Consider the following 14,074-nt stretch of genomic DNA (forward strand, 5'->3'; position numbering starts at 1 on the left):
CAGGAAATAACCTTCATACATTCAACAAAAACTAGTAAAATAAAATAAAATCATCGCATATCATTATTTCATCGCAAGTCATCGCATAACGAGTGAAAGCTGTCATGAAGACAAATAGAACCCTGGTTGAACGCTAGCATCAATTATTTTACTGCAAACGTCCGTGTCCGAAGGTATGTAAAATTTTTGGTGCCATTTCACGGTTTAGTTTAGTTTTTCGATAGTACAAATGTTAACGTTTCACAGTTGAATCGGTTTTTCGACTGTACAAATGTTAACATATTTCCCACGTTGGACGAAATTATCCAGAAACGCGTGAGGTACGGTAGTTGTTTGCCGGTAATGAATACGAGAGTCGGGCTGTCTTCGAATCTTTACGTTTGCATCGTGTCGATAGTTGATATTTCCGGTCCAAATATCGTGCCATTTGTGAGTGTGCCTATACCCACGAACGAGTGACGCTCAACATTCAATTCCTTTCCAAGCTTACATTGCTTGTAGGGTTGCTACTTCCGGTCCGAACATCGTACCATTTGTGCATATGCCGGTGATGTGTGCCTATACACACCACCAGTGACGCTCAGCATTCAATTCTTTGAAACGCTTTCATTGCTTCGATGGTTGCTGCTGGCAGTCTGAAAATTGTACCATTTGCTGGTTTGTTTTTTCCTGTACGTTTGTAAAGCAACCGGAATAAGAACGATATTGCTCGAGCGTGTGTATTTGACGTTTCTCTACATTCTTTGTCGTTTCAGTGACGAGCGTTTCATCGTGGTAGAAGGAACCAAACCAAACCAAAAGCGACAGCCAACTATAATAAATACACAACGTTTGTGACTGTGACGAACACAAGATGTCGTCTCCGGTTAGTCCGTCTGACTCCGACGAATATGAGGACGAAGATGAGCAGCCTGCAGATCTAAGCAACTCTTTCGAATTCTCGAGTAGCGAAGCAGCGAATTCTCCAGATGACAACGAAACTAGCTGCAGCGAAGCGGACCGGGTAAGATGTTGTGACAGAGCAGCAAACGCATGCTTTTTTCTGTTAATTTTTATTACATTCTTAAAAAATCTTGTGCCATCCCTTTAGTCGTTTGTCGGTAAAATTCGCGACAACGTCACAAATCTGTTTTCAAAGTTGATACGCAATGCCAAGGACAAGTTTGGGGTATCTAATCAAAAGCGATCTAATGAGTGCATAGGTTCTGGGGTACAGCCGGCGAAGCGACGCCGACTGTATGACAATGAAGAAGATTCTTACTTACTGCATGATCGTTCTGGTGTTCGTCCGTCCGACAGCACTCGTATTGATCAGGCAAGTCAGACGAATCATCCCTATGTACATACGGCAGGTACTTACAATCACAAACCCCCGGATTGCGTTCAGTCTGTGTTCGAGCGTGGATCGGCGGGCACAGGGCAGGGTGAATCGAGCGTGTTTTTACCGTCCATATCGCACCATTCCATGCAACACGATGAACTTGTGGAGCAACAGGTAGAAGGGGATGATGATGCGGTAGATGAGCTGGATCAGAATGAGGGAAATCAGTTGCGGATTGTTACCGAGCAACATGAATTATACAATTTCGAACCGTTCGATCCATTTAAGTATCTAGCAAAGATAGATAATACGCCCGTCGATCCGAAGCGGCGTATAACTACATTCCTGGGCAACCGATGTTACCGGAAGCGACAGCAGCGGCTGCGCCGTGGGGTAATAGGGCGACTCTTCTTTGTTTCACATCACAAACCAACCAAAAACCTCGACACTTCCCGCAATGAAACGTACGCTTCCTCCCATCGGCCAGCCTTCAATATGGCTACGTATCGTGCCTCATGTGATAAGCGGATTCCGCCAGAGCTTGGAGGGTCACCATTTTACAACGGGTTTACGCGGTACGGTGGTGCGTCTGCGGCAAATACCTTGCGTAACCGCTTTACCGTGACACCTTCCTCGCCGGATCAAGATAGAAGCGTTCTGATTAGAAACTTAAAATCCAACAGTAAAAAGAGAAGATCAAGCAATGAATCGAATGCGCCCACAGTGTCATCCGCCGCACAGCGTATGTTGGATATATTGGATGAGTATGATGTAGCAAAAAAGAATGGAAAGAATGTACTTGATTTGGCCGATAATAAGAATATCGAACAGGAACTGAACGAATTGATCAATCGTCCACTCATGTCGTCGTGTTCTGCTCCCGTACCGCAAATGTTGCAGCTATTGCGTCAGCAGAAGTTAGCTTCCATCTTGTGCGAGCGAGAGGAAAGCACACCATATCCACCGATTAAACCATTAAATATTATGCCATTGGGTGGGTATCACCACACCGGTACGTCAGAACGACGGAATAATGAAGCGTCCGCTGGAAATCGTACAGCACCAACGGAAACACGCACGGACGTGGAACCGGTAATGGAAAGTAATGTCGAGTCGGAAGAATTTGTACAGCGGACTGTTGTACAGCATTTAGAGGATGTCATGCCATCAACACCCGATGTTATCGATCCACCATCACCGGTCATCAAAGATATAGTAGACGCAGACACATTGTCTACAAATAACGAGGAACATGAACCGGCTCAAACGGTACATACGGCTGTGAACGCCCCAACGGGGGAAATGTTGTTTCATTTTGCAGATACTATTGTGCTGGATGAAAATTACCAGAGATCAGAAAAGAATATAGAAAATATGCAAACGTTCACGTTTGCCGAACCGCAATGGCTCAACCACCAGAGCGAGCCGACAGTACCAGCAAACTCCTTCCAGCAATTAATTGCCGAATCTGCCAATAAGTGGGTATGCGACGTGTGCATGGTGCGCAACGAACCACACCTATTGTCGTGCATTGCTTGTGGGAATGTTAAAACATGCGAGAAAATTGCTGCAAAAAGCATCAGCGCATCCAGCGTGACGAAAAGCGGGAACGAAAATGGGAAGAAAAATGAAGCGGTACCGGCTTCACCATTTAGTAATATGCCTAACCTGAAGGATACGTTCAAATCGCTCGTCGAACAGCAAAAGACAAGCACGTGGTTATGTGATGGGTGTGAGGCACCGAATTCGGTCGAGCTGGACCGTTGCCTTTGCTGCGAGCAAATTAAACCAAACGTCACCGAAACGGTTCTGCCTAATTTAGGTCCTAGCAGTATGACACCAAAAGCTGATCAGAAATCATTGCTACAACCGGCTGCAACTGGGTCCAGCATCAGTACTACCACCGGTACAATACAAGAACCCCAACCATGTTCGTTCGTCAGCTTTAAAACTCAACCTACCGTCGGTTTACCATCGCTAGGAAGCAACATATTCACGAACCCGCAAGCAAATGTGCAGTTTACGTTTGGCAGCGGTGCTGGGTTCGGTACAGCAGCACTATCTACTACCAGCAGTATATTTGGCGCGAGCACAACAGTGGCCGAACCCAATCTGTTCGCATCTGCATTCGGTACCAATCCAACTAAGGCCAATGCCAACGACAATACTGTAGTAAGTGTCGATTATTAACATTACTCCAACACTAGTTGCACAATTTCGCGGATTAATTTCTTTCGTTGGTTGCGCTGTTGGAAAATAGTTCCAAAATTCTGGCAGGACACTATTTATCTAGGTATTGGTTTGCCAAAAAGAAAAACAGAATAGAACAAGGTACTAAATGCCTAACACGCAACGAACCTGAAACAGAGATACAGATACTTTAATGTAAAAGATACAAAATACAAAGAGGAGGAAAACTCCCGTACAAATCGTGAGAGAAAGAAAAAAAAACTAAACACAAGCTGGAATGACAGGTGTACTAACATGGTTAAGGAAATTATAACAATCGTGAATGAAACAGAAATGCAAATCTAAAGATAAAGAATACTAAACCCCCTAACATAAATAAGGGCATTAATAGAAACATTCGGACATGTTGTAGGAAAAGCAGGAAAAGTACCATGAACTAACAAACGACACATAATACTAATACGTCAAAGTGCAATGAGGAAGAATGCCTCTGAATATGAGAATTCAGAATTGTGCTCAAGGTATCTAGAAGTATACAATCTACCCCGAGCTCAAACAAAAGAAAATACTGGTTCGTTCTTAGGGTTTGTGCCGTAGCAAATGGAATTTTTATTCGTTGCCTCTATTTATAATATATGTGCAGAGTGCCAATTATGGCACTTATAAACTGACAACTGTAACATAAAAACCAAATCTAGTCGTTTATTTATCCTATCACATTGCTTGTAATGTAGACTTACATGTACTTCGATCTTTTTGGAATCTTCAATCATCTGCAGAGTTTTAGTACCTCTAGCAACCATGATGGCATCTTCAACATGTTTGACATTGCTGAACAACCACCGGTGAACTTATTAAGCTCGTCTCGCTCCAGCAGTGCGGTATGTATTTTCCTTTAGAATTAGGTTACTGGTGGCAGTTAATTTAGAATATGAAATTCATATAGAATAGTTCATGGTGAGTGGCGGATCTAACACCGCTTGTTAACATTCATCCCGCATCTAACTAACACCTTCATTGATAAAATGTTCATTTTTTTTAATTCTCATATTTATTGTCTGTTTATATGTTTGTTTGTTTGTTTGTATGTCGTATGTATGTTTCAGCTATATCAGCTTTTGGTTTTGGGATAAACAATATGGTGTAAGCGTGTAATCAAACTAGTGTTTCGTTTTGTGGGTATATGTATGTTGTCCGACTTGCTCAATGTTTGATACGTTGTTGAACGTGTTAACCGCATGTGACTGTATATTATTTTTATTTGGTTTTATTTTTACACTTCCGCTAATATTTATGGTCAGGTTATACCACCGTTTTTGTTTATTTTTTCATGGTACAAATTCATATGTGTGTGTTTTTTGTTATACAACTTTATTGCTTGCAGATAGCATGTAAAACATGTGATGTAAAAATTATAATATCAAATTACTAAAACTAAAATAACAACTATACTTACTTACTTATCCGGCGCTGCCACCGCTTCGCGATCTTAGCCTGCAGCTAGGATCCTCTAAACCGCGTTACGCTCGTGTGTCGTCGCTTGCTTAAATTGCCATAATACTAATACAATAATATAAAAGTATGACATTGGGTTTCTCGTAAGTGTGAAATAGATTAAAGGATAGGAATGTAAATAGAGAAGCATACTTCTTAGAGGATAGCTTATATTGATAAGCGTACAGTGACCGCTCGTCAGCAGCAGAATAATGAGTCTTAATACATTTCTTTTTTTTCATGCAAAATCACGCAGCCTCAATCCAAACCCTCCAAACTCCAGTTTAGAGGAGTACCACAAACAACACCAAGCGTGTAAGTACATGAGGCTCTGAAAGTTTAAAAGAGGCTCTGCTGCTGGATGTTCCGTTCCGCTGCTTGTGCAACAGTGTATGTTCTTAGGGTACCTTGCCCAATCAATCTACAAGAAAGACATTGCACTATGAAAATATTATAAAATTCAATAATAGTTACGTACCATGAAATGCACTGTTGCTGTGCAGGATGCAGTGTGTGAAACGAGTGTTATACACACTCGCCCTCGCTTACTGCATTGGAACCTTTACTTCATCAACTCACCCCAAAATATGGACGGATCAAACCATCACATATAATAGCGGAAAAACGGAGGGTGTTGCGTCAAAAACCAATCGAGGTCAAGTTTAAATCGTTAATTATTATTGTTATTATTTCTATTTTTTCGTGTAGTGTGTAAACCAGTGTTTATGTTGGGTAACTTGAAATTCTTACAGCGTCTTTTTTCCGTTTCTATCATCATCGCTTTCTATTCTCCGAAAGCAACACCCTTCGTTCCGGTTAAGCAATAGCAAAAATGTTCTCCACTAACTTATGGGTCTCGTAAATATTGTAGGCAATTCATCCCGACCACCAGGCGTTTGAAGATCCGGGGTGGCATCAGGCGGTTGCATCCCCGGCCAGCCCACCAATAGGACCTGCCATACTATTCGGTTATGCATCAAATCCGGAAAACCGTGACAACCCAGCTATTGGTGCGAATCCGGAGTATCAAGAAAACCCAGGTCGTGGGGAAAATCTGAATCGTGTTCGTCGGGAAAACGTGGAACGTCCTGAAAACCCGGGTCGTCGTCGCATTCGTGAGGACGCGATTCTTATTAGAAATCAAGCTGAGCGTAGAAACCAGCGACGTGACCATCTTGAAAACCTAGTAGTGCGTCGTGGAATGCCGAGACATCTTGATAACTGGATACGATACGTCAACCACGAACGCCGACGTCAAAATAACATAATACCTCCACCGCCACAATATCAACCGGCACATGGAGCGCTCGCCCCTATCGGAATACCATTTCCGCGCGTTCAGTTTAATCCGACGCGCGAAGAACGAATCAGACTTCATGGCAACCGTGTTGCACGTGATTGGTTGTTAGGTTTAGCACGCAAATCACGATTTAGCAACTATCAATCAACTAAGATATTACCTTTATTTAAATTACCGCTGTATGACAAGCGTACGTTGAAGAGAAAGTCATTGTTATGAGTGATAGAAATTATATAGATACATTATTATATGTACATAATTACATTAATTTATGTAAACAAATACATTATTATGTATATATATATATACATAATTAAATGTAAACAAATGCATTACTATATGTGAATAAATACATATACCACAAGCATGAATGGATTAGCTGTGTTTAACTTTTCTTTATACCTTGTAAGACACATTTTCTTCTACCTTCTTGAGGCGTTGAGACAAATGAAATGGTCACCTTGCCATCACACCCGGGGTTCAATAGCAACGGAATATGCGTGTGGCAAAGCAAACAGTTGAGGTAGGTTATGGTACAGCAGACCTTCACTAGCGTATCCACTAATCTGTTCGTATCAATGGCGTTCGTGGCGGTGGTTTATCATCTACTCATCTTTTATCTCGTTTTCGGCACAAAAACCTCCATTAAACCACAGCTTTTAAAGTGAACGTTGGACCATACTAAACTAACGTCTGAAACGGAAGTGAAATAGTCAAATGTTTGTATATTTCCCATTAAATGGGAAGTGTGAAACTATTCACTAACCTTGAGGCCACCAGTTTCATTAATGATGCTGCTTGGTGTTTAAGATTAGGCGACTGTTCGTAGCGACTGCTGGAGTGGGTGGGTGAGTATATGTAAGCATTAGCACCTGTTTCAGAAAAGTTTTAATTTATTACGCTTCTGTGCCTTACGGTCTGTGTGTTTCAGTTGAAAAAAAAAACGAATTTTTCTGTATGTGTTTTGAGTGTGGTTTTGCGGCGACAAATTCACGCTTCATCGTATATTAAAAAACGCCAAACTAAATGGCCAAACAAGTTTGGTTGTCTCAATCCACCGCCCCCGGTCCATCTCTTTTTCACTTCCTCAACAGTTGTTCATTTTTAGGCAATCGAATACAAACCGAACTCCACAGCAAAAAAAAAACGACACACTAAATTAATGAGATCATCAAACTCTGCATTTTATGGGTCGTGCCATTTGTTTCTGAGCGATCACGGAATTTTTAGATAGAAGCCATCAAACAACGGCCCCAGCAGTGAAAGAGAAGTAACACAGGGAAAAGATTAAAGCGAAAGAGAGAAGTAATGCTGTTAAACTTTAAAAGCTAATTCCCCGGCAAACCCCCCCGGGGGTGTCGGGGTTGGCGGGGACATCATGATGCCATGGTGCTTTGGGCCCGACCAGTGCGGTACCATTCGTTTTGGCATTGAGCATTGTGGTGCGGTCGTGAAAAGGCAACGCGCAGTGCACATCGTGCGGTGGTAATAATGCTGTGTGTGTCCAAAAGGGTTAAAACGTCCGGCAGGAAACCGGAACCGGAAAACCATGACCTGGCGGGTTGCTGTGCGTGCATTCCCTTCACGGAGCAATATTTTTGCTATGTTGGGTGGTTTTGAAGCCGTGTGTCAGTACGTCCAAAAGGCATATATACCTGACGTGCAACAACCTGTCCAGCGTGACCCGATTCCGATATAAAATGGCACACACGGACATGGGCACGACGCCTCCAAGTCTCGAAAGGAGTGCGATAAATGGCGAATTGCCTAGGTTGAAGCGATTCGGGGGAGGAAAATGTTCTCCAGGAGTCTGGTGTTTCGTGCTTATGGGTTAATTGTGAACGAATAAATTAAAACATCTGAAGAACCGGGTGTAAGGAAATCGTGCTGTAGAGCGGGCGGAAGAATGGGACGCAAGGGAGAGAGTATAACCTTCAAGGATCTAATAAAGTCACGAAGCCGGAAGCAATATGGTTGCGGTACAGCACCGTCCCAAAAACGGCGTCTCAGTGCCGTGAAAATTCAAATACAACCCAAGCATGAAGATGTGTGCACGTCTGCGGAAAAGGGAAGATTTTTTTTTTTTGCTATTGGCACGGAAGTTTGCCAATGGAACCATTATGTGTCGGAAGTGGACATAAAAGAAGCAAAAAACAACAACTTACCGCAGATAAATTCATCAACCGACGGGGGGAGAGGTGGCTAACATGTTGTGGTTTTTCAATATGGCGGTTAATTTTGAGGCGTCGGTTTAATTTTGAAAATTTGTTTCCAGCGTAGACCGTCACCACCGAATGCGCAGTAGTTCCTGTGGCCCAGATTTATTGTTTTGCTTCTATTTCTAATTGAAGGGAGGCATGGATGGAAATACGGTTAGGCCGTTTGGTAACGAAATTGAAAAAAAAAATAAATAAGTAGACTAAGTTAAGCTGTGCATGTGGTCAAGGTCTTTAAAACGCCTAATTCTAAGCTTACGTAGAGCAGCGGATCGACCGTCCGATAAGCCGAACGGTTCGGATAGATCGATAATCTTAGGACCGTTTGGAAACCGGACCGGAATTTCGTTCGGCCTAGGGACAAGAGGTGTCCGTGATGTGGAAGCTGGAGGTCATTTACATGTTCGCGGCACAGTGTGGTAAAGGGGTGCACTGCAGCCCATGACGTCACGCCCGCGGTAGCGTGCGGCCAGTAGAGTTCTTAATCTACCTTCTACTTCTTCGACTATATGCTGTGGAGCCCGGACCCGGACGGTCGCGTCTCATTATGTAAGGTCAGGGAAGCGAACGGATCGGCACGCAATGCTCTCTTGTAAGAGAATGACCTGTCGCTTGTAAGGCTCGGCAATCGATTTCGAATCGAACCTTTCCCTCCTTCTCTCTCTCTCTCTCTCTCTCTCTCATTCTTTTTCCTCGTTGGGTAGAAGGAAGACCAGCATCAAATCGGTTTACCACCTCACTTCCGCCATCTGTCAGGTGTCCACTGTTTCGCGCTTCACGCCAATGGTTCGCCGTGTACCGTGAGGCACGAATGCATTTCTTGCACCTCGCCACCCACTTATCGCCCTTTGCGACAGGTGACTAATTTCCCCCCTTTTCCCCCCTGTCCATTACACACCTTCCGTTTTGTCCGCGAACCATGTTGCAGAACGTGGAGTTCCGTTTGTTGTACCTTTCCCTCCCATCCCTCTCCCCATCCCTCGTTTTAAGGAGCCACCGTTCGGCACTAGAAGGCACGAGAGACGGACGCTTCTTTCGTACAGCTAATCGTACCGTGTCGTTCCGTCCGGTACTGTCGTGCCCCTGTTAGACCACCACCATCACCGCGGTTTGGTCGCGGTTTAAGCACGAACGGCGCGGGTGGAAAAGACGGTTGAGCAGAAGACGGTTGACGACTAAAAAGGTGTGAGTGTTTTGCGATAGGGCAAACTGGACGAATGGAGCATCGAAGCCCCCCCGAAGACTGTGGGAGGGAAGGAGATGATGATGGCGCGGGCTACGACACACTCAGAAGCAGCACGACATGGGGCAAAAACACACTGGTACGGCACCAATCGGTTGGGTAGAATATTTATAAACAGGACGGAAACATAACTAGACCACCAGTTACCATTCGGTGAGAGTCGCAAACGGGTACACAAATTCTAGCGTTCCCACAACAGTATCACAGTGCATTATCGGTTGCGTACGGTTGGGTACACACGGCGCCTGTTTGTCTTGTCGGTTCGAGTACATCTTATCGGGACTGTGTCTCCTTACTACTATAGTGTGTGTTTGGCTGGTGAAGTGTTTACGGGTGTACGGCAGTCAAAGTGATACCGTGACGCCAGCAAGACGCCATCGGAACAACAATCCACCTTGCCATCTTACAATCAGCCATCTCTCTGCCTGCTGTTTCTCGACAGTCGACTGCAGCAATGAGCGATCTGGAGCGCCGGGATGCTATCCCTGTACTGTACACGCGCGGCACACACTACACGGTTGGGTTTGATGTGGTAAGTTCATGCATTACAACTTCGCTAAGCGACCACGTGTAGGATCCCCAACCGTAATAGCGACCGTTTGCTATAATGTACCGTAAAGGTGTGCAGAGATTAAGCTATCAATTCGCAAAGTGGTACATTTTGTGGCCGGTGTAAGATGTTGCAATGAGAGTGGTTTTTTTTCTTCAAAGTTGAAGTTCAAGCTATTGAAAGAAACCCTAGAAGTTTGCAACACAGTTACAGTAACTATCTCTCGCACATCGGGTGCAAGATAAGACGATGTACCCAATCAATGCCAAGTAGGCTATTCGCCTGCCACCAAGAGTAAAGATGTCAGGCAATGGAAATCTCTACATGATAAGCTATTTCAACAGAATACAGAACACTTCGGTTGAATTCCATGAATGTTTGAATTGCAAATAGCAGATAGAGAAGCCTCTGCCACCCACCAAATGAAGAGTTTCAGTCTCCTCTCAATCTCAATATGCTGAACCCGCATGTGCGCATGTTAATCCAACTCCTCAGCTTCCAGATGGAGCTCACGTTTAATGTTTTTTTTCACTACTTAATCAACTCTTTTCTTATTACGTTTCACGCTCCGTACCCTAGGGTCGTACGTTTGCCTCCATCATTCACAGTTTCCTAGAGAAGTCAGTTACACTCAACGAAACGTATATTCCTATATTTAACACCGAAAAAGGCCGTAAGTATACCGGATTTGCGTTTCGTAAAATTCCTACAATTCGTTATAAACGAGCGTTCATTCTCAACAGGTAAAATCTACGTTGACACGTACGAAAACGTGAACAGATCGTTTCCTCAATATATCCGCGAGCTGCAGGGTGTTGCAGATGGTGCTAAGGTGGACTTTTACAAGGTAATTGTTGTAAAGGCAACAAAAAAGGAGTAAACAATACTCAGGCGACTCTTGACCTGATTAGCGAGAAATATAATATGGAGTTCCCGTCCTAATCGTTATGTAAAATCGGTTATGACATCTGCAGACATGGCTGATAATCTTATTAGTAATTTTATTCGGCATAACACGTACAGCTAATCCTGTTAGTTGTAAGCCTATTTGTAAAGAGTTACACACTTTTTTGGGCATTCACACACAAAGGCTTTACGTCACAAAGTACAACGTTTTGTGGACGGGAACTCAACCACTAGCCGTGTTATACCGTCGCATATCGCTTATTAGCTTATCCGGTCTGCTTACCTTGTAGCCAGGAATTGTGTTCAACAACTTTATTCTACATTCCGTTCCATTTTTATGTTGCGTACAGCTGTTTCTGCTACACATAGACGATGTTATCGTCGGTGGACAGGATGGTAATAACCAACCGATCGGTTGCTCCACCATCTGTGTCAACGAACCGGACTGCGTAAGTATGGGACACGCCGCACGTCCAATATCGCCGATCGCCTAATTACGCTGTTTGCCAACGCCATCTTCGTTTTGTATGCGCAGGTCGTACTGGGACACACGGAAGATGCACTGTCCGAGGTGCTGAATCACTTCTACTTCGTGTCGGCCCACATCATCTCGGAAACGCCGGAAGGCAAACACAAGGTGGTGGAGGAACGGTTTACCTCGCTCTGCTATGCCGGACACTTGCCCGGTTATACGATGAACGCGAACCATCATGGGCTGGTCTTTTCGATCAATACGCTCAGCGCTAAAACGCTGGTTGGCGGTAAAACACGTAAGTTCCGATGCATTCCGTTGGGGTTCGGTAAAGTTTCTGGCGGGAACCTTGTTATTGGTCTTATTCCGTTGTACAACCCATCTCTACAGCACGTCACTTCATTACGCGTGCTCTGCTAGCGGCGGAAAACTTCGTACAGGCACAGGAAATTCTACGCGATCATGGCGTTGGAGCAGCAGACGGATGTTCGATTAATATGACGTTCCTAAGGTGAGTGTTTCCGAGTGGCGCTTGCACGGGAGACAGCATTATTGAACAGGTGTGGCACTTACTCCACAGACAAGAGGGTGACCGATTGTTTCATAACGCGGAAATGGGTCCCGCCACGAACGGTGACGAATCGCAGCTGAACATACTGACCGCCAGCCCCGGTGAACATATCATCCACGTGAACAGTTACCAGCGCCTGCCGGTACCGGAGGTGAGCGGTCTCATCATCGAGTCGAGCGTGGAGCGCATGAAAACGTTCGCCAAATATCCGCCGCCCAAAACAGTGGACGACGTCGTGCGGATGCTGAGCGATATGACCGCCAAGGAGCATAAGGTGTTCCGCGACCATGGTAAAAACCAGAAGGTGAAGACGATCTGCGTCGGTATCATCGACTGCATCAAGCGCACCTGGACGCTGTACGCAGAAAATCCGGCCTATGTGCCACCGCTTGTTGTGCTACCGCTGATGCTGAAGGACTAGGACAACATTGGCGTCGTCTCTATCCCTTCTTCACATGCACGCGTGCGTTTTAATTGTTTCATTTGGTGGCATTATTTATTACCCTATAAAAGTATAGTAAGCAAACAAATAAATCTGTACTCTGTGTGCGTGTGAGTACCAGTCGCATAATAGTAATGGCGGTTTTATCGCTATTGTGTACGATGACTGGACGTGTTCAAGCCTTCCACCTTCCACTGCATCTAATCTCGAGATCTCTTCTCAAACGGGTCTGCTCTAGATGGCAGTTTTATTTGTGCTGAATTTAATTATTTGCTCTTTTGTTTTTGATTTTTTGTTTTGCGCAAAAACACACAAAACAGAATTATAAAAAGTAGAATAAACAAACAAACTGTGCCACGTTATCGGACGATCTGAAAACGCGCGTTCTACTTTTAAGCGACCGACTGTCTGTTGGAAGCTGATCCGCACCGACCAGACAGAAGGAGTTAAATTTCTTGAAGGTTTACAAATTAAAACTCCCGCACAACAACCCGGGCGGACACGATCGACACGATCACGCGCGGCTAATTTACATGCGCTGGCTAGGTTTCTTCTATGCGAACGACAAGGCAATCTACTTCTAGGATGGATTATTCATTAACTCACCTGGGTCACGAAGAGACCGGCCGAGAGAGTCACATCGATCCGCATCGTTACAAAGAGATCGGTTTTTGGGGGGAATCGGTACGAGAGTGTCGCAGTGTGTCAAACCGTTCTCTGATTGTTGATCATGTTTCCGCCTATGATTGATCTGACCAGGCCCGGCACGGGCGAAACTTTGTGAACATCGAGTCGAATTTTCTATCCTGTCCTCTACATCCTTTGCACGCTTGGAACTGGTTATCTGAACGCTTCACAGCAACATTGACATAATTTATTTTCGGTGTTTATCTGCACGCAATATGGACGCGAACAGTCCACAAAACGGTTCTGTTTCTTATCGGCGTTGATCCGGTGGCGCGCTATCATTAGCTGAAAACCGACAGCTTGTACACGCGAACCATTTGCACCCAGTTAGATAACGCGGAACAAGCGGCTTGTTAGTATGCTAATGATTTTGGTTGTTTTATTTTTTTTTGTTGGGGTGATGTTAATATTTAAAAAGAAACCTACCAAACCAACCTCAATTTTGGGCATTTTGCTTATCGCTTTTCGGCAAACAATGTTATCTGTGCTCATTCTTCTAAATAAACTACACGGACGTTACACGCCTCCATTTGCTACAATGTTTTAAATCTCACCCACTTACCTACAGCATTAATCGACTATTGGAATCGTGTGAAACCAATGCGGCAGTGGGTAGGGGGTTAATACGAAAATAATAGTGTTAATTTAATCTTTTCCCGAGAGCGCTTACACGGCGCGGCGA

The 14,074-nt window shown here is 44.4% G+C and overlaps 2 protein-coding genes across 4 annotated transcripts; both read left to right on the forward strand.

Moving 5' to 3' along the window:
- Window positions 1–90: 90 nt before the first annotated feature.
- Window positions 91–6,680, forward strand: LOC125763799 (nuclear pore complex protein Nup153-like). 3 transcript variants are annotated; one of them, XM_049427344.1, is made up of 6 exons: window positions 91–173; window positions 756–1,003; window positions 1,091–3,493; window positions 4,291–4,392; window positions 5,262–5,320; window positions 5,877–6,680. In XM_049427344.1, the coding sequence occupies exons 2-6, from the start codon at window positions 854–856 to the stop codon at window positions 5,953–5,955; spliced, it is 2,793 nt and encodes a 930-aa protein (XP_049283301.1). In that variant the 5' UTR covers window positions 91–173; window positions 756–853; the 3' UTR covers window positions 5,956–6,680. The 3 variants fall into 3 exon arrangements, 2 of the variants coding, with proteins under 2 accessions (XP_049283301.1, XP_049283292.1); XM_049427335.1 differs by having other exon boundaries at window positions 131–671; XR_007418399.1 differs by having other exon boundaries at window positions 132–671; window positions 5,262–5,660.
- A 3,092-nt stretch (window positions 6,681–9,772) lies between these two features.
- On the forward strand, window positions 9,773–12,840 carry LOC125763871 (uncharacterized). Its single transcript, XM_049427524.1, has 7 exons — window positions 9,773–10,296; window positions 10,894–10,987; window positions 11,058–11,161; window positions 11,571–11,669; window positions 11,756–11,990; window positions 12,083–12,203; window positions 12,273–12,840. The coding sequence occupies exons 1-7, from the start codon at window positions 10,219–10,221 to the stop codon at window positions 12,682–12,684; spliced, it is 1,143 nt and encodes a 380-aa protein (XP_049283481.1). The 5' UTR covers window positions 9,773–10,218; the 3' UTR covers window positions 12,685–12,840.
- Window positions 12,841–14,074: the final 1,234 nt, after the last annotated feature.

The sequence above is a fragment of the Anopheles funestus genome, chromosome X (assembly GCF_943734845.2).
Source record: "Anopheles funestus chromosome X, idAnoFuneDA-416_04, whole genome shotgun sequence".
In the NCBI taxonomy this organism is placed as follows: Eukaryota; Metazoa; Arthropoda; class Insecta; order Diptera; family Culicidae; genus Anopheles; species Anopheles funestus.